Raw genomic sequence first — 21,225 nt, 5'->3', positions numbered from 1 at the left:
ATAATCTCTACTTAAGCAGCCCCTAGTTATACAATCATATCAATTGTGAGCCATTTTATAGCCTTTGCCAATAAATTGATTTCCTACAAACTTGGCAACTATTTATTGTATACAAGCTTGGTCTAGAAAAACAGATTGTTTTTGATTGATGACTTTGCCCCCCTGGAAAAGTTTCTGTGGACACCCCTAAGACATACTAAATTACATTTTAACATAAAAAGGGTCTGGCTGTGGTCATCATCTGTAGTGGTAGAAAAGTAGCTTGTGTACTTGGATTTTACTTTAAAGGGGTAGTTCACCTTTTAGTCAACTTTTAGTATGTTATAGAATGACCTATTCTAAGCAACTTTTCTTCTTATTCAAACCCCTCCCTGGTTGCTATGGTAATTTGGACCATAGAAACCAAATTGCTGCTTGAAACTCCAGACTGGAGAGCTGCCAAACAAAAAGTGAAATAACAAAAAATCTCACAAATAATAAAAAATGAAGACCAATTGTAAATTGTCTCAAACTATTACTCTTTACATCATACTGAAAGTTAAAGGTCTGGTAAAACATATGTCAGGCTGTGTTGACCGTTCTTCTTTGTAGCTGAAGTTATAAAAAATGTATCAGTTCATTAAAAAGGAAGTTTGTTCAGGTTTGCTTCAAACTATTTGGCAGTGAACCAAGACTAAATTGATACACTTTAGTTTTCCATAACGTTTAGCCCATAGCAAACTGAAAAGTATTACAGCTCCATCTATTGTCTGTTAGAGGGAACACATGTATTAGAAACATGTAAAAGAAGAGAATGCTCAGAAAGCATAAAAATGGACTATATTGAAGGAAGAGAAAAAGAAAATAATTGAAACAAATGGAGAGAGGATGACGGCGGGCGATATCAGCTGTAGTTTGGGTATTTGTGATGCACTCAGAACACAGCTTGAGGTCTGGGTCTGTAGAACATTTAATACTACAACTGTAAAACCTGGATATTACATATGTCTAACTTGGCAAATTTAAAAGGCACACTTTTAAAAATAATAGTAGCATACATACAAAGTAGATGATTTTTAAGTAACCATGTATTTCCTCAAAAGCCATCCAACCCTTCTTGAAGCTAGCTCATCTGCTATTAAGAGTCAGGGAAAAATTTTCACAACTTCACCTGAGTTTATTATTACAGGTACCCCAAAATTGTTACATAAAAAATAAATATATTACTAGGGATGCACCGAATTCACTATTTTCAGATTCGGCCAAACCCCGAATCCTTTGTAAAAGATTTGGCTAAATACTGAACTGAATCCAAATCCAAATTTGCATATGCAAATTAGGTTATAGAATTAAATTTTCATTTATGTTTTCCTTTATGTTTACGTGATTTTAATGATTCAGATTCGGTTCGGTCAGGAGTATGGATTCAGCTGAATTGGAACCCTGCCAAACTAAATACTGCATTCGGTGATATAATTAGGTTTCAATTAGACCATGTGCAAAATGTAATTGTAATGCTGCCAAGTCACATGATCCAACCATACCACATAGTTTTCCCTGCCTAATCACACAGACACAAGGCTTTATATTCCTAAAGTAAAGTGTCTACACTGTTTTCACATTTTTCTGTATGGAACTGTTTGGGTGTAGCCAACCACTTGCATCTTGTGTCTCAATTAAGGTAAACTTGTGTTATTTTATTCAGGAACTGCAAAATCACTCAGGCTTGTTTGTTGTCAAGAACAAAGAATGGTATGGTATTATGTGTGCACTGGGTGGACATATTCTTGACACCAGTAGACGGCATTTTAGTTTTAAAGGAATGTTAGGTATCATCCCCTAGATCTAACATTCCTTATTTCAAACATGCTACATTCAAAAAAATTAAAGTCAGCTGCTTGATGGATATAATGCATCCACTAATCTAATGCTTATAGATACTTGAAACATAATGGCTACTGCAGAAATTCTAAAATTTTAAAGGGCAAAGTGCTTAATCATAAACATGCATTTTACTGGGAATATCTCACCATCTGGCCCTAAACACATGGTTGTAAAAACCCTAGATATATATTGTTACACACTGGTTTTAGTGCCAGTGAAAGGTGTAATGATACAATTTTTTTTCACAAATATTACTTTTATTTCACACTTACTACTATATACTTAAAAGAGCAGTACTACTGCTTGTTCAACATGAGTTTAACAGTTATGACCTGTACTTTTTAGTCACAAAAAATTTATGATTGTTGTTTTTTATGTATTTTGGTCTTTGGTTCTTGTGAGGTAGATTAGATTACTAGTCTACAACCTCCTTCCTTTACCCTTTGTCATGATTGTTTTGTTATAAGTAATCCATTATGCAGAGGGTTTATCTCTGCTGGTAGTCTTATTATGTCTTATTATGGTCTTATTTTATTTTTTTATGGTTTTTGAATTATTTGCCTTCCTCTTCTGCCTCTTTCCAGCTTTCAAATAGGTGTCACTAACCCCAATAGGCAAACTATTTCTCTGTGAGGCTACAATTTTGTTGTTATTGTTACTTTTCTTTCTGTTTAGACTCTCCTCTATTCAATCCATTGTCTGGTTGCCAGGTTAAATTGGACCCTAGCAACCAGCTGTTGAAATTTTAAACCGGAGAGCTTCTGAACAAAAGGCTAAACAATTAAAAAACCACAAATAATATAGACTGTATGCAAAATAAAGACTGTATGCAATTTTTCTCAGAATAGCACTCGCTACATCATACAGAAAGTTAATTCAAAGGTGAACAATCCCTTTAATAATACTTAATTCATTTTTGAGCTCCTCAACATAACATTTTTATTATACCCACAAGCAATACACTTTTGTTGCACAACACCTTTTAAGTACTGGCATATTAAATAATGTAAGAAGAAACTGCATAAGTGCATAGAAGTCTAGCTAGTGAAATAACTTTAGATACCTAAATTGCATATTCTAGATTCTAAACACATTTAAGAGTAGAGATGTAGCGAACTGTTCGCGGGCGAACTAATTTGCGCAAACATTGGGTGTTCGCAAGTTCGCGAACTTTTAGCGATGTTCGCAATTTTGGCTTCACCTTAGCTGGAGCCAAATTTTGACCTCTCACCCCAGAGCCAGCAGATACATGGCAGCCAATCAGGCAGCTCTCCCTCCTGGACCACCCCCCACCCTGGACCACTCCCTTCCATATATAAACCGAAGCCCAGCAGCCATTTTACATTCTGCCTGTGTGTGCTTGATGAGTTAGCATAGGGAGAGAGCTGTGCAGGGGTTTGAGGGACAGTTTAGGTAACTTTGCTGACTAGTAATCTACTTTCTACTGCTCTATATGTAGCTGCTGTGGACAGCAGTCCTGCTGATCTCATCTGCTGTAACCCAATAGTCCTTGTAAGGACTGCTTTTATTTCCTGATTACTGTTACTATTCTTTTCATTGTGAACTGCAGCTCCGTCTGTGTGTGTTGGAGACAGGTGTGCTGGTCATAGTAGTGCACCAGCACCAACCACACATTCATATAATTTTTTTTTATTTGTGTTTTTTTACTTTGCTACTGTAATTTATAGAGCCCAGTGCTATTAGTCTAGCTGTGTTGGGGACTGGTGTGCTGCTCCTAGTAGTTCACCACCAGCACCAACCAGAGATCACTTTTTTTTATTATTATTTTTTTTTTATTTATCTTACTGTTCTTTAACGTGTCCAGTGCTGTTTGCTGTTGTTCATAGTAGTGCACCAAACACATTACAAATAGTAGTGACATTGCATTGCAATAAAATCACCTGAGTGACGTTTTTCCACCAGCAATAATATATTCCGTATCAACTACTGTATACGTTGCCATTGCAGGCCTTGTTGCCCAGTGTCTTCAACCAAGTGCCACCTAGCTGTGTGTGCTTTTTCACATTCCGTCTAAAAATAACAATAATAACTAGAAAGGGAAGTTTGAGAACAAACTTCATGTTGGGTTGAAAAACATGAAGTCACTGAATGGGCTCTGCCCACTTTCTCTGACCTTGGACCACAGTTACATAGTAAAAACCACTGTGCAAAGTTTGGGGACCCTGGTTTTAATAGTGTCTGAAGGGCAGCAACTTAAATTTCCCCACTGAAAGTCAATGATTGACATCTGATTGGCGGTTGGTGACTCCACCCACTTCTACCCTGGAACTGCAGTTACCCAGTGACTAACTCTGCAAAGTTTAGGGACCCTAGGATTAATAGTTAAAGAACGGCAGCAGTTAAAATTTAAACCAATAAAAGTCAATAGGTGAATTGTGATTGGTGGTTGTGCCCACTTTTTCTAACCTTGAGTTGAAGTCACCCAGCGACAAACAATGGCACTCTAGCATAAATAGTGTGAGAATGGCAGCATTTTAAATTTAAACCACTAAAATTCAATGGATGAAATCTGATTGGCTCTTAGTGGCCCAAACCACTTTTCCTATTTTTGAACTGCAGTCCCCCAGTGACCAACTTTGCAAAGTTTGGGGACTCATAAAATTTGGCATAAAATTGTGAGACTGACAGCATTTTACACCATTGAAAGTAAATAGGTGAAATGTTATTGGCTGTTGGTGGCTCCACCCACTTTTTTCTAACTTTGAACGGCAAATACCCAGTGACTAACTCTGGAAAGTTTAACAACCCCGGAATTAATATTTAAATAATGGCATCAGTTTAAATATAAACCAATGAAATCTAATGGGTGGAAATGGATTTGCTGTTGGTGGCTCCTCCCACTTGTTCTAACCCTGAATATGTAGTCAGCCAGTGACTGTGCAAAGTTTGGCAACCCTGACATAAATAGTGTGAGAAAAGCAGAATTTTAAATTTAAACCAAAAAAATTCAAAATGTGAAGTCTGATCGGCTGTTGGTGGCTCCACCCACTTTTTCTAACTCGGAACCGCAGTTCAGAGTTAGAAAAACTAGCTCTGCAAAGTTCTGAAGACCTTAGTATTAATATTTAAAGAATGGCAGCAGTTTAAATTTAAACAAATTAAGTTTATAGGTGAAATCTGATTGATTGTTGTTGGCCCTGCCCACTTTTCTAAACTTGGAACATAGTCACCCAGTGACAAACTGTGCAAAGTTTGGGGACCCTGACATTAAACACGTGAGAATGGCAGCAGTTAAAATTTCCCAACTGAAAACAATGAAACAAATGTGATTGGCTTTTGGTGGCCCCGCCCACTTTTTCTAACCTTGAGTACGAAGTCACCCAGTGACTGACTGTGCAAAGTTTGCGAACCCTGGCATCAAAACAATAAAATTCAATAGGTGAAATCTGATTGGCTGTTGGTGGCCCCGCCCACTTTTTAAAACTAAAACTGCAGTCCCCTAGTGACCAACTGTGAAAAGTTTGGAGACCCTGGTGTTAATTCTGTGAGAATAGCAGCAGATTGAATTTCCCCATTGAAAGTCAAAAGGTAAACTCTGATTGGGTGATGGTGGATCCACCCACTTTTTCTTACCTTGAACCACAGTTACCTGGTGCCTAACCCTGCAAAGTTTGGGGATCTTGGTGTCATTACTGTGAGAATGGCAGCAGGTTGGATTTCCACCAAGTCAATAGGTAAAATCTGATTGGCTGTTCACAGCTCCGCCCACTTTTGGGCATCCAACATTCATCATATTTTCATTCAGGCTGACCCTATGACTATGTGATTCAAGTTTGAGGAGTGTGGCCTCAAAGCTGTAAGTGTGGCAGCAGTTTCAATTTCCCCATAAAAGTCAATGGGTAAAATTTGATTGGCTGTTGTTGGTCCCTCCCACTTTGCCGTTTAAAAAAAAAACAAAAAAACCCAGTGACTGACTGTGCAAAGTTTGGGAACTCTGACATCAAACCAATAAAAATCAATAGGTGAAATTTGATTGGCTGTTGGTGGCTCCGCCCACTTTTCAAACCTAAAACAGCAGTCCCTAAGTGACCAAGTGTGAAAAGTTTGGGGACCCTGGGGTTATTACTCTGAGAATGGCAGCAGGTTGGATTTCCGTCAAATCAATAGGTAAAATCTGATTGGCTGTTTACAGCTCTGCCCACTTTTGGGCATCCAGCAATCATTTTAATTCAGGCTGACCCCATGAGTATGTGATTCAAGTTTTGGGAGTGTGGCCTCAAAGCTGTAAGACTGGCAGCAGTTTCAATTTCCCCATTAAAGTCAATGGGTAAAATTTGATTGGCTGTTGTTGGCCCCTCCCACTTTGGGGTCACCCAACAAATGTCGCTGTTTCATTCAGGGTGACCCCATGATTATGTTATTCAAGTTTGGGGGGTGTAGCTTCAAAGCTGTAAGAGTGGCAGAAGTTCGGAGCGGCGCCACAAAAATTGGGGGGGTCGGATCACTTAGAAAAGCAACCTGTTCCGCTATAGGGCAAAAAAGTGTGGGGTGTTTGGGTGCTGTACCCCTAAAACTGTAGGAGGAGTAGCGTTTAGAAAATGGGGGGCGCTAAGAATAATAATAATAATAATAATAAGAAGAAGAAGCAGAAGAATAAGCCAAAGTCGAAGAACAGTATGTTGGGGTTTTCAACCCAACATAATTCCGTGTCCAGAAACATCACCCAAGTTGTTGTTGTTTTGTAAAAATAAAAAAAATGTCAGGCAGAGGCAGGCCGCCACACAGAGGCACTAGGGGCTGTGCTGCTATGATATCCTGTGGCCCTAGGAAATCGTCCAGTGTTCCGAAGGCACGTACCCTGAACTCCAAAAATGCTGGAGAGGTAGTTCACTGGCTTACACAGCACACCCCATCCTCTACCGTTTCTGCCAGGAACTTTGCCACAACATCCTCATCCTCCTCTGCTATGGGCACCCCACATACCACTTCCACCACCACCGCCGCCCCTTCTTCACTGGATGAGTCAGAGGAGTTATTGTCACATGAGTTTGTTAAACTGGGTGATGCGCAACCATTATTGCCAGAAGAAGATGAAGGAGATGAGGACGTTACACCAGATATCATAATTCAGGCAGGCAACACAACAGAGATGGACATAAGGTGTGATGAAGAGCTGCCTTTAGAAATAATAGATCATCCTGCTACTTAGTAAATAGGGCTCCAAGGGGTTTTGGGCAATTAGGTTACTGTTCAAGATGGGTAGAGGTCCCCTATATAGAAAAATTATATTCACCTTTAGTGTAATCTTCAACATGCTTCTAACTCACCCAGGCCATGCACATATTAGCTTCTAAGAATTGATGAAACGGCTGAAACACCAGATACCACTCCTGCTGCGTCTGTCCGTCTTACAGTCAACAAATTAGACTGTCCAGTTTGCACAGGGCTTCTTAAAGGACTCCCACCAATCTCCTTGTAATGGCAGGGGCAAAGGTGGGGCTACTATGATTTATTGCTCTAACATCTCTCAATCAATTCCACTTGTTCCAAAACTGGTTGTCTAGGCCAGGCTATTTTTGGGCTACTTGATGGTAAATACCTATAACTTACTGATAAAGTTTAATTGTGATAAGATATAAAATTAAATGAACACTAAAATTATCTAAGACTGAAATAGCATTGGTTTAATATATCAGTCAACTTGTTATTTACCAAGGGGGGCCCTTACCAAATGTTTGACCTCAAAAGTCTGAAAACCACTGATCTAGACTGTTTGCTATTGCTTTTTGCACTATTACACTGCAACTGAAGTAATTGCTTCTCTTAGGAGCTTTATAAATAAAATATAATAATGCCCTTTTAATATGGCCACTCCCGACTACAGAACAATCATATGGTGAATGCACTTTTGGGGGCTGATTTACTAACCCACGAATCCGACCCGAATTGGAAAAGTTCCGACTTGAAAACGAACATTTTGCGACTTTTTTGTATGTTTTGCGATTTTTTCGGCGTCTTTACGAATTTTTCGTTACCAATACGATTTTTGCGTAAAAACGCGAGTTTTTCGTAGCCTTTACGAAAGTTGCGTAAAATCTTGCGATTTTTCCGTAGCGTTAAAACTTACGCAAAAAGTTGCGCCTTTTTCGTAGCGTTAAAACTTAAAAGGTGCGAAGTTTCGCGTAAGTTTTAACGCTACGAAAAAAGCGCAACTTTTTGCGCAAGTTTTAACGCTACGAAAAATCGCAAGATTTTACACAACTTTCGTAATGGCTACAAAAAACTTGCGTTTTTACGCAAAAATCGTATTGGTAACGAAAAATTCGTAAAGACGCCGAAAAAATCGCAAAAAATACGAAAAAATCGCAAAATACCGATCTTTACGAAAAAAACGCAATCGGACTCATTTCGACCCGTTCGTGGGTTAGTAAATCAGCCCCTTGGTTTCAACTACTGTAAATCATATTTGAGATTGGGGTACAATGGATAATGGTTCTGAGCAGAATATGTAGCCTTTAGTTCTACATCAAGTGGCCCATTTTCTAAGGACTGAAATTCTTGAAAAATATGAAAACAATAGTATGAAACAGGGGTGCAATAAAACCAATGGTGCCCAAATGGTGCCCCCATTCCTCTCATTAAAGCACTGATCCGTTAACAGAACCAATTAACAGGGGGAGTGAGAAGGTGCAGCCTGGGAACAGTCACCTTGCTCTTCAGAGAGAAAAATTAAGAGACACAGACAGACATTCCGGTATAAATTAGAAGACTGTCCAAGCGGGACAAATCTGCCCATTGCGCTAATTGCAAAATACATTTTATTGCAGAGGAGTTAAATCAGATTCAAGCTATTTATTGCTCTCCCGGAGAGAGAAGCCTCCTAGGGAGGGAGCAGGAGTCAAACTGTGCATGTGTTATTATTACATTTTATTTATAGTGTGCTAACATATTAGGCAACACTTAATAATTGGTAAACACCATTTACGCAAATAAAATGACAAAAATGGCAATAATTACTGCAGACAGAGAGACATTCACATAGTAACACAAATATTAAATTTTGCATGTAACCAATAAAATGCCTTAAATACAATACAAAATATTTTATGGTTATTAAACAATGATATGCAAAAAAATTATCTGCATGCACACCTCCAATTTTAGTGCAATTTAGTGCCAGTTTGATGTTCATCAACATTGACTTTAATAGCGAGCAATACCACAACTTTATTTTCAATTGATATATGTCACAGTACCATATCAGATGCAAGTCAAGAGGATTTGAGTTGGAAACCACAGACATACTGAAAAAAACATTTTTAAGAGTGCATGAGGCATTTTAGGACCAAAATCTTGCATTAAACCAATGTGCTTTTAATTATTTTTATTATTGTAAACTTACATGAGTAATGAAGAGTAGATTAGAGAAGATAGACTTGTTTTATAAATACTTAGTAATCTGTTCTGTTTTACACACATTTATTGATAGTGTTTATCTATACTCCCTGTAGTACATTCACAGAGAGCCAAATCCACAGAGGCACAAAACCTTGAGGCTAATTGTGCCAAAACATGAACCTGCTACATTCTACACTTGGCAGCCATTGCATAAAGACTCATCTATATTTATTTTACAGAGGCACGATCAACAATGTGAGGGCTAGAAGTTATGTCCTGACATCTGAAATACTCTGTATTTTTTAATCCGATGCAAATGAGGCATATTTTCACTTTACACTTACTTCAACCTTGTATATTCTTCAAAGATAGTTATGTTAGGGTACAAACTTATTAAATCAGACTCTCCCACCAGTTATGTACTCTGAATAATGAATTTCTATTAATGAATTAGACGGTTACTAGAACCACAGACTGCAATGAAGTTAAAATCATTATAAGGAGATTATAATCTGTCCTTGAACAGTCTTTACAGTTCTAAAAGTGAAATCAATAATAATTAATAAAAGTTTCTTAAAATGTTTTTTATCCCTCGTCTGAAATGCCCAATACAACGGAAGACAATGGAATGCAAACATAGCCCAGCCTATGACTGAATCACATGACAGACTAATAACCCCTAGCTTAATGGCTAACATGTAAACAAATTGTAGTAATGGTCCCCCCACCACTGTTACTCTATAATAAGATATGTAGGGACTTAAATAAAAAGTGAATATAAGTATATAAATAATTACATGACAAAGGACAAATAATTACAGGACAAAATATGTTCCCATTGGAGCAATACAAAATACATTTTTTTTCTTTTTTAATTATTATTGTTATTGTTACTACCAGTCCCAACATTTTTATTTTTTAAAAGGTCTCCAAATGTGAGATTTTCTTAAATTAGTTGAAAATTTGCTTTTACCCCCTTGATCCTTGAGAGCCCTGGATGAATGCCTCTTTTGACTATTTATTATGCATTGTAGATTGTTTAGAATGGGATACAACAATAATTCTACTAACGATGCATGGAATTCAGGATTCAGTTCGATATTTGGCTGAATCAGTGGTCAAGCAGTGGGCCCTGAGGCAAGGGATAAGATACATTACCATGAAAGAAAAGATGGCACTGAGACAAGCTGACTGTTTTTTGCTGGTAGAAGAAGCCCAGCTAAAGCTATCTGTAGCATATTCCTGCATTTGTCAAGAAATTCCCTACTTCTCCCTACTTTCTCTATAGGTTATCAGCTTTATACCTATTTGACCTTCTGTCGAATGGTCCAACTGTGAGAAAACTACTAAACATGGCTTCAGAATTCTCCAGATGCATTGTTTTGAACTTTGTTACCTAAATGTGACAAACACATATACACCCACAAAATTGTATGTGTGATTCTATTTTATATTTGGAATTAAAAATCTTATTTTGTTGACTATTTCATGTATGATATTGCTAAGATTAAAAAATATTTTAGTGTCACTGTTTAGATGTCACTTTCGATGAATGTGCAGTAGCCCAGATAATTAGTTATTTGTGGAAAAATAACAGTTGAATCTCTAGCAATGGGACAATTATCAATTTAACAAATTCTTAAACTCCAAAATATGTTTGCTAAGAGGGATGGTCCCCCTAGATGCTATATATCAGTGTAAAGGTAAGATAAAATCCTTGCTGCTTTGTACCAAAAAAAAGTCTCTAGACAAAAATGTGTTTAGAATGCAGTACAAGGGCAGTTATATAAAATACATTGTTATGAATCTTGTAATTTAAAAATAAAATACACCCTCACCCCTTAGGGCTCTGGTACACGGGGAGATTAGTCGCCCGCGAGCAGGGAGTTTTGCCGCGGGCGACTAATCTCCCCGTGTACCAGAGCCCTTACAGCACCAGTAAAATATCCCCAAACCCTAAACTTTCACATCAAGTTAGTTATAAAACAACTTACTCCTGAGAGTAATCTTAGACAAGCCACACCTTGATTTGGGTTACTGATTTACTCTTTCTTCAGGATAAAAAAGGGCAAGGTTTCCCTGGTGAATTACTAAAAAGCTTTGCACTAATGGACATAAGGGCTGTGTGAAACTATGTTTAGCAGTGTCTGTTGTATAAATGCATTGATTTTACCAGATACAAGCAAAAATGCCCCTAATGATGGCTGTGTTGATTGAGGGACACTCACACTCTGTTGTGAAACAGCCTTTGAATTGTATGTAGCTTCAACTAAAATATTTAGAGGTGTTTCTTTTGTAATTGTGTACATTTATTAATGGAATACTGCATTGGTTATTAATACCTTCAATTTAATCATGTGATTTCTGTGTATTTTCTTTGACGGTTTGTGTTTATATTCATATGTATATAACACTGTATATAAAGGAGCAAATGAGCATATATTTTTTTTAATAAATATATTTAGATACTTTTATCCTTTTAAAAGAATTAAAACTCAGGCATATACAGTACAATCTGACCAAGATTTATTGATACCAGATGTATTGATACTAACATTCATGCAGTAAACAAATATTTAGTAATTAAAATGCTAAACTGTATGCAAATTTCTAACCTTAACCTGTTTGTGTAGGTGTAAATAAAAACTTTATAATGAATATTTTGTTTAAAGACAATGAGGTCTGCAAGTAGGGGGTAAATTACAAGAGAGGAAAGAGCATTATGAGATGTCACTCCAGGACCAAGAACTGTCTAGCCTAAAGCTTTTGTTGTTCTGGCTTCTGTTCCGTATATTGCAAACATTTATTAAATATTAATGCTGATGTTGCATGAACCCCAAAAATAACAGTCTAGACAGCAGACAGCAAGCAGACCCCAAAAACTTATCAACAGCTGTCTAACTTTGGATCCCAAATTTTGATCCACTTAGCTGGAATGGATACAGGTCACTGTTTGGATCTGTGGGAAAGGAGAGTGGACTGTACTCCAAGTTCTAGGACGTTCTAGCCAAAGTGCTCCCACAGGGAGGAGAACAAGCTGTCTACCTTGCAGTACTGAACTGTAGGAGGACTCTGGCTCCTGGAACAGGCAGCTGTATGACTACAAGTGACGCTGCTCAGCTCTTGCCTTTATAATCTCACACATAATTGGTTATTTGCAATGCGTAGTTCAGTCAATAACATAGATAGGTCCGCTGGTCCCACAATGAGTCATGAGTTATAGCACATCACTTCTACAAAAGGAGCTTAAAAACTTGTTTTGCTCTAGGCAAGGCCCAAGGGAGTTACTGGTTGTTGGCTTGATAGGGAAATATTCCTTTTCCTTTGGGTCAGAACTGGTGCTGTCTCCCTGGTAACATGTAACTGCTGGATCCTAGAATTAGAGAGGTACCCTCTCATCAAGTAAATTGAGCATTAGCTTTTTCGTGCTGTGTGTAAAGAGCTGGGTTTATGAGAGTAGCAGTGGGGGCTTTCTGGGTGGACCATTGTGCCATTTAAGCTGTCACTGTGCCAGATCCTGCTCTTCACAAGTGTAATGAACTACCCAACCCACCAGGCACAGATGAGAGAATATTGGGCTGAATGCCCTCTTCAGTTCTACTGATTTATGCTGGTTTCTAGTTTATTGGAGAATATTGCAGAAAAGACCCGAAGTAGATCGTTAAAGTAAAACTTATTCAAGGCTTGTTGTTTCCCTGTGAACGTAGCTGGTACAGCTGCCCCTCCTCTCCCCCTGCTGTTCCTGGCACAGATTCTTTGGGTGCCCTGAGGATCTGAGTTGCTGGCATGTAACTGGCAATCAGCCCTCTAATTGGCAGTGTGGGTGATTTTTAGGGGCGCTTATCGCAGAGATACATTTTGCAAGCGGCAGCACAGACAAAGTTTGATTTTGTTCCCAGCATGGGGTCCCTGGATTTATGGTCTCTTTCCCCTGTAAATAATATGCAGCAGGACCCTAGCAATTACTTTTTAAAGGGCATCAGAGACTAAAAGCGATGCAGGGAGGGGAGGAATGGAGGGAGGTAGGGAGAGATGGAGAAGAGCTCCCGGCTCTGTGCAAATGCTGAAGTACCCAAGCCTGGAACAAGTCAGAGGCTAGTGATTGGATCACGTCGCATAAACCGAAAAAAGAGGCCAAAACAGCATAATGGTACCTAATTGGTTCTGTAATAGCATTACACAAGGATAATAGCCTGTTATGGCCCTCTGAACTATTAAGAGCTTCCCTGGCGCATTGCCTTGATGATATTAAAGGGGAAATCTAATGATATTTTGGTTATTAAATGCGTGTAATTAATTTATGCACCAGTGAAAATAAAGTTTGCCTGATGACCCACTCAAGATAGATCAGAAGATCCAAAGTCAGACAGCTGTTGATAGGTTTTTGGTGTCTGCTTGCTGTCTAGACTGTTATTTTTGGGGTCATGCAACATCAGAGTTAATATTTAATACATGTTTGCAATATACAGAACAGAAGCCAGAACAACTGAAGCTTTTGGATAGACAGCTCTTGGTCCTGGAAAGTGGCTTCTCATAATGCTTTTTCCTCTCTTGCAATTTACCCCCTACTTGCAGACCTCATTGCCAAATATGCCTTTAAACTAAATATTCATTATATAGTTGTTATTCACACCTACTAAAACACAGTGCACATATGGCTTTTAATGTTTGCAATTTGCATACAATTTAGCATTTTAATTACTAAATATTTGTTTACTGGATGAATGTTAAGTATTCACATTATCAATACATCTGAACTTATATCATTGCTGAAAAGTAGGTAGCCTTTTTTATCATAAAACCTTTAATCCTTTCACTCCTGCATATTGCCTTTAGGACAAGGGCAGTTTTCCTATCATGCCACAAATATCTAAATATATATTTAAAAAACATTTTCCTTTGCACTCGACATAGAGTGTTATATACTTATAAATATATACACACACCATCAAGATAAATACACGGAAATCTCATGATTAAATTGAAGGCATTAATAACCAATGCAGTATTCCATTAATAAATGTACACAGTTACAGAAGAAACACCTCTAAATATTTTAGCTGAAGCTACATACAATTCAAAGGCTGTTTCACAAGAGAGTATTAGTGTCCCACAATAAACACAACCATCATTAGGGGCATTTACCCTTTCACTTGTTTTTGGTAAAATCAATGCGTTTATACAACAGACACTGCTGAACATAAATTGTTTCACACAGCATCTGTCCATTAGTGGAAAGCTTTTTAGTAACTCACCAGGGACAGCCTTGGCCTTTTTTATCCTGAAGAAAGAGTAAATCAGTAACCTAAATCAAGGTGTGGCTTGTCTAAGATTACTCTCAGGAGTTGTTTTATAACTAATGTGATGTGGAAGTTTGTGGCCTTGTACTGCATTCTAAACACATCTTTGTCATTTGCTCTTGCTTTTTTTTTTGCTACAAAGCAGCAAGGATTTTATCTTATCTTTACATTGAAATACTGATATATATAGCATCTAGATGGACCATCCTTCTTAGGCTAATACTACACAGGAAATCAGCCACCCGCTAAATCACTAACGCGGGTGACTGATCTCCCTGAAACGGCTTCCCACTGGCAATACCACTGGTACCATGGGACTAATCTCCCTGAAAATGCCTTCCCATTGGCAAAAAGTGTAAATCCTTTGCAAGAAAAATTTGGGCGATTTAGGGATGTGTATGCCTTTTCGAGGACATTAGTTCCGTGTTAGCAGTGATTTATCAATCTCCCTGTGGGGCATGCGCGAGTTTTTTGAAAACTATATTTTTATGAAAATTACACCCAAGTAACTGTTTCTGCAGTATAGAAGATATTATTAAGGATCATGTGATGCACACCTCTATGTGCTGGAGTGATTATGTTTTTCTCACTGCTTGTAGCTTTAATGGAATGGGTCTCACTGAGACCTTACTGGTAGCCCTGCCTGCACAGGATGCAGGGTCAGACTGGGCCTCTGGGGCAGTAGCCCCGGTGGGCCCTGTACCCCCCAGTCTGACTCTTACAGGATGGCAGCTGGGAAACTTCCAGATTTTTTTTTGCGTATCAAAGCATTCACAGTATTCACCTTTTATTTTTACACAAACAACTAATTGTCTGGGTTACTGAAGCTTCCCTGAATGTGACAGAATGATTTAAGCTCATTGAACATGTAAAATAGTGACACTAAACTACATTTAATCTTAGCAATATCATTATTATTATACTGTACTTAATCTTAGCAATATAGTAAATTAAATAGATAGTCTGATGAAAGTAGATGTTTAATTCTGAATGTAAAATAGAATCACACAATTTTGTGGGTATATATGTGTTTATAATCCGGCCCCACCTGTAACTTGGCAATCATTAACTCTGTACTCTGCCATCTGCCATCACCCCTTGGCTCCAAGGCACTAACACTGAAAGTCACCTCATAAAATAAATATTAAATAAATTTAAAACTCAGCTAATGCTGCCGAGAAGCCCTATCTGTGATACTCAACACTTATCTAATCTATAGTTTAGAACAGGATCTGAACCATCCCTAAATAGTACCAGTCATTTGCGGCAAAACTGTGCTATAATATACAGAAAAATGGCAAATTGAAGAAAATCAAATAACTATCTCTTTTAAGAAATAGGCTTAAATAAACTTTTTCATTTGCCCATGTATATAGATAAATGGAGAGATAGATAGAGAAATAGATAGAGGAAGGGAGAGAGGGAGAAGCAGACAGGGATATAAATGACATAAAAATAAATACACTATACAAATATGCACTAGAGAGCATTTCTAAATAAGAAATTCACGTTGCAATAGACTGATGTTCGTACTGATATTTGCTTTGCGTATTTTGGCTTCATAACCCTGCAGTACGAAATGCACAAAAACTGTAATTATCTTGATTCATTTTGTTCTTTTAATGAAAATAAAAGCTCTGTATGAATGAGATAGAGAAGGATGTGTACCTATAAACAACCACATTATTATATTAAAACAAATGATTTTTTGACTATATGTAGATCCTAGATAGTAAATGCATGAATCTATCTGTATATTTTGCATTATCTGGTCCTAAATATCGTGTGAAATACATGAAATAATGACTTGTCAAAACTATAACTTATGTATTTCCCTGGCTAGTAAAAATGTGGAAATTGCTTATAATGCATAAATTAAATAAAATGTCATTCTATTTACTAGAAATTTGTCCAGGAATTCTCTGACTGAAAGCCCAAGTATTTAATTAAAGTCCATAATTGATAGTGTTTATTAATTAGAAGCTTGCTGTTTTCTTCTATTCGCGCCCGTGGCAGGATATGGGCCTGCTGATTGGGAATAATTTAACCCCTTGCATGCCATGTGTTTTTTTGCTTTTGACCCCACCACCGGAGGGCCTCTAGGATCCTTTCATGTTTACATGATGTTTGCAAACCTCATTAAAGATTGATGTTCTGAGACACAGTCAGTGTCAGATATGGGAGGGCCTGACAGGGCCCCGGACACTGAACATCTGTGCAGCCAGATCTGGCTCTTCTGCCCCCAGGCTCCGGGGAGCAGGTGGGAGAAGCAGACTTCGCCCTAAAGAAATCCATTTACCTCCCCCAGCCTTTTACTGGAACGAATGCAGGGCTCTCTAAAGCTTTGCTTCATATTTTATGCAACATTAGAGAGCATTTTGCGACAGAGAGAACGAACAGCTCTGAGACTGATCAGTAACTCTACCAGTTAAACTCACAAGCACAGGCTTTTTAAACACTGCAGGAAAAAGCTAATGCTCAATTCACTTGATGAGATGGTACCTCTATAATTCTAGGATCCTGCAGGTACCTGTTACCAGGAAGACAGCGCTAGTTGTGACCCAAAGGAAAAACAAGATTTCCCCTCTAATATCATGCCAACGATCAAGACCAGTAACTCCCTCGGATCTTTCCCAGTGCACAACAAGAGGAAGCCTTTTAAACTACTTCTGTAGAAGTGACGTGCTATACCTCGTGACTCATTTGTGGGACCCAGCAGACCTATCCATGTTATTGACTGAACTGCATGTTGCAAATAATCCGATTAGGGCCAATTATGCGTGAGATTATAAAGGCAAGTGCTGGAAGGCGAGCCAAGCAGCGCCACTCATAGTCATACAGCTGCCTTCTCCTCAGAGCCGGAGTCCTCCTACAGTTCAGCACTGTAAAAGGCAGACAGCTCCTTCTCCTCTGCTGCACTTGGGCTCCAACTTTCTAGAACCTGGAGTTTAGTCCACTCTCCTCTGCCACAGATCCAAACTGTGACCCATCTCCATCCCAGTTTAGCGGGTCAAAATTCAACCTGAATTCTAACTCCTAAATCAAGACTGTGCACCTTCCTTTTTACAGCCAACTTCTTGCTCATCCTGGCCAGCACACTTTAAGTTGTTTCATCTGTCTACCCAGAAGTAACCAGTGCTCAGTGGGTCATAGATTCGGTGTCACGGTTAGCTCCAACGTTGCCATTTGGGGACCAGTACTACAAATCCAGCTACTGATCCAAGCCAAGCAAGTTCTAGGACACTGCAAAAATAAAGGAGCCTCACTCCAAGCATCCTGCCTCCAGGTAACCACATTTGCACAGGGCTTTCCTATTTAATTTAAAGAAAATTGATTACTTGTGTGTGTTACATTATCTTGTCTTGGTCTGATTAGTATAGTGCACATCCTGTATTAAGATGTGCAGCTTGATATATTATTGTGTACTTAGCTGCATTACTATTAAAGTAACCTAGGACCACTCTAAACATAGCTGCATTTAGATGAAATGATAACCCAGTAAGTAAACCTTAATTCGTCTTTGAAAACTTTCTATAAAATAGACGTGTAATTGTTTTATGCAAAGTTTATGTTTTCTACAAAACTATGATATGCTTGCCTGCTGAGGTCTCAGAGACATTTATCGAACAGTCTCAGAAACATACACACATTCCTATTTTACATAATTTGAGTCAGTGATTTATTTGTTATGAAACAATGCGCATCACTTTGGGGAGTAATGATATTAATCCAAGTTTGGTAAGTCATTCCTAACAATGCCATCAATCACATCCATTTCCTCCCTTCTCCTTCCTACTCTCGCTCCTAATGAATGACACAATACATCTCAACATGTAGGGTTTCTAGCTGTCTTAGTTTGAGATATATATTGAAATATTTATTTATATGAATATGGTGCTTTCTTTCGTATCTGCCATAGGTTATGTCAGGATACATCTCAGTATGTATATAAAGCACGATCCCGCACAGGGGTTAGATAAGTACTTAGTTCAGTAAATAAAGGACATATGTCCTGCCGTTTGTTTTTTTCAAAGTGCATTCCTATATAAAAGAAGTGTTGTTTGTGACTGCTTCCACAACATACTTTGTGACTTGTCCTGATTATGCCTTATGTCTAAATGTATCACAACAAAAAAGAAACTTGGTCGTTCAGTAGCGCCATTTTAAAATGTGTCCTAATATGAGTGATGTTTGGTCTGATATCATAAGTGTTATATTTTGACAAGCATTTGGTCCTGCATTTCATTTATGCCAGATTATGTCTGTAGAAGTTATATATATTATTTAAATGATTGTGAGTCAGAACATTGTCTGTCCCCACTCTGTGTCGCACAATGCTGTATGTTTCCTAATTTTGCACTTTTGTAATCACTAGGTGCAGCTCAGGCAACATGTTTTATTTTCACTGCCCCCCGCAGCTGGAAGGTGAGTCCCCAACTTTTAATGCTGTAAACTTCTTTCTCTTCTATATCAGTGAATGTTTATTTTTAACGTGTTTGGTTAGGTACCGGCATAGATTTATTAGCACCGACCCAGTAACATTCCTACATTAAACCTATCCCAGTGATGTAACAGCACATATTTATTAGTCACTACACAGGCCAAAAATATATCCAACATTTAATTTATCCCAGGTTAGTACCAGCACAGATTTATTAGCACCTATCCTCAAACATAGCCAACACTAAATCCCTCATTACTACAGTTTACCTGTGCTTGTGAGTTTAACTGGTAGAGCTACTGAACACTCTCAGAGCTGCTTGTTCCCTCTGTCACAAAATGCTTTAGAGAGCTCTCTATTTGTTCCAGTAAAAGGCTGGGGGAGGTAAATGGATTTCTTTAGGGCAAAGTCTGCTTCTCCCACCTGCTCACCAGAGCCTGGGGGCAGAGGAGTCAGATCTGTCTGCAAAGTTGTTCAGTGTCCGGGGCCCTGTCAAGACCTCCCAGATCTGACACTCCAGTGGTGAGGCCAAAAGCAAACACACATGGCACGCAAGAGGTTAACTTATTCCCAATCAGCAGGCCCATATTCTGCAGCAAGCGCAAACAGAGGAAAACATCAAACTGCTAATTAATAAACACTATAAATTATGGCCCTTAAATCAAATGATTTTCTGGACAAATTTCTAGTAAATAGAATGACAAAATTAAAGATAATATTTTATTTAACTTTAGCATTATACATAGTTTTGGCAAGTCATTATTTAATGTATTTCACACAATATTTAGGACCAGGTAATGCAAAATATACAGATAAATTCAGGCATTTCATGCATTTTGTACCGCAGTGTTATGAAATCAAAGTACACAAAACAAATATCAGTACGAACATGTTTATTGAAATGTGAATTTCTAATTTAGAAATACTCTCTACTGCATATTTGGATAGTGTATCTATTTTTCTGTCATTTATATGCCTGTCTACATCTCCTTCTCTGGTCCTTTCCTCTATCTATTTCTCTATCTATCTCTCCATTTATCTATATACATGGACAAATGAAAAAGTTTGCTTAAGCATATTCATTTATAGAGATATAGTTTTTTATTTTTCTTCAAATTGCCATTGTTCTGTATATTATGGTACAGTTTAGCCACAAATGACTGGTACTATTTTGGGATGGTTCAGAAGAGGATCCTGTGATCGAGTTCGAAACAAGACATTAGATAAGTGTTGAGTATCGCAGGATCCTCACAGCAGCATTAGTCGACTTTTACATTTATTTAATATTTAGGGTGGGCATGAGGTGACTTTCAGTGTTAGTATCTTGGAGCCAAGGGGTGGTGGCAGATGGCACATTTCGGTTTACAGGATTTTCTCTCAGAGTTCAGAGTTAATGAGCACCCAGTTGCAGGTGGGGCTGCAAACACACTTTCCCATATGGCCAGAAAAGGAGAGATTTCTAGTTTAACCTTTGTAATTATTTAGTTTTTGACTATTGAATTAAAAGAACGCATGAATGTTTTGTAGATCTGCATGCGGACAGAATGTCTGGCTGCTATGCCTGGCCTTGAGCCAAGCTCCTATAGTCTAGATATAGCAGCTGAGTGTGGGCTTCAGAAAGTGCAGTTTATTATTTGCACAACAGCTGGATTTTCACCCTGAACAATCCGATGATACCTAACTGCAACGGGTTTGTTACAGTTCTATTGTGCTGCTTTACTTAAGCACAGTGCAGGCAGAGTTGGCTATTAAAGCTGCTAGTAGTAGCTTGCTACAGTGGATATTAGTAACTATACTAGAATATTGTTAATTTGGGTTACCTGAACTCACCCTCCTGCCCCCTCTTTCTCAGTAGGTTCGCCTCCTTTTGGGGCTCATGCTGCCTCAGAGTTTGATGATGGATTTCTACGTAGAAAACAACGGAGAAATCGAACTACTTTCACACTGCAACAGGTACCTGCTGCGATTTAACAGCCAGTGATTCCCCTGTGAGGGTGTTGTGCAAGCAAAAGCTAGACTTTGACTTTTTAGGCGATACTAGGAGGTATTGGACAGGCCGGCCATAGATATATATATATATTTAAAAAGAATTCTGCACTCCCTGAGCTTGGATAGATAGTTACTGTATTAATCGCCGCAAAAACATGTTATGTGAATTTCTGAAATAATCACAAAAATTGAACACAAATTGAAATCTCAGGGTAAATTCATTTGGTTCATTTTTAGCCTTAGTGGTGCTTCAAAAATATGGGAGAAGTCTGT

The 21,225-nt window shown here is 38.2% G+C and overlaps 1 protein-coding gene across 4 annotated transcripts in view; it reads left to right on the top strand.

Annotated features, from left to right (window-relative positions):
* The first annotated feature begins 1,556 nt into the window (after positions 1–1,556).
* Positions 1,557–21,225, top strand: part of drgx (dorsal root ganglia homeobox) — a 35,314-nt gene continuing 15,645 nt past the window's right edge. Inside the window, exons 1-3 of one of the 4 annotated variants that reach the window (XM_031906218.1) lie at positions 1,557–1,660; positions 18,898–18,947; positions 20,819–20,916. In XM_031906218.1, coding sequence (XP_031762078.1) covers positions 18,914–18,947; positions 20,819–20,916 — 132 coding nt within the window. In that variant the 5' untranslated portion in view covers positions 1,557–1,660; positions 18,898–18,913. Of the gene's footprint in view, positions 1,661–16,885; positions 17,809–18,897; positions 18,948–20,815; positions 20,917–21,225 lie in introns of those variants that run through there. The other 3 variants (XM_031906217.1, XM_004915911.4, XM_004915910.4) reach the window with 3 other exon arrangements.

Source organism: Xenopus tropicalis, chromosome 7 (genome assembly GCF_000004195.4).
Source record: "Xenopus tropicalis strain Nigerian chromosome 7, UCB_Xtro_10.0, whole genome shotgun sequence".
Lineage (NCBI taxonomy): Eukaryota > Metazoa > Chordata > Amphibia > Anura > Pipidae > Xenopus > Xenopus tropicalis.
Note: the sequence above shows the minus strand (reverse complement) of the source record. Positions and strands in the feature narration are given on the sequence as shown.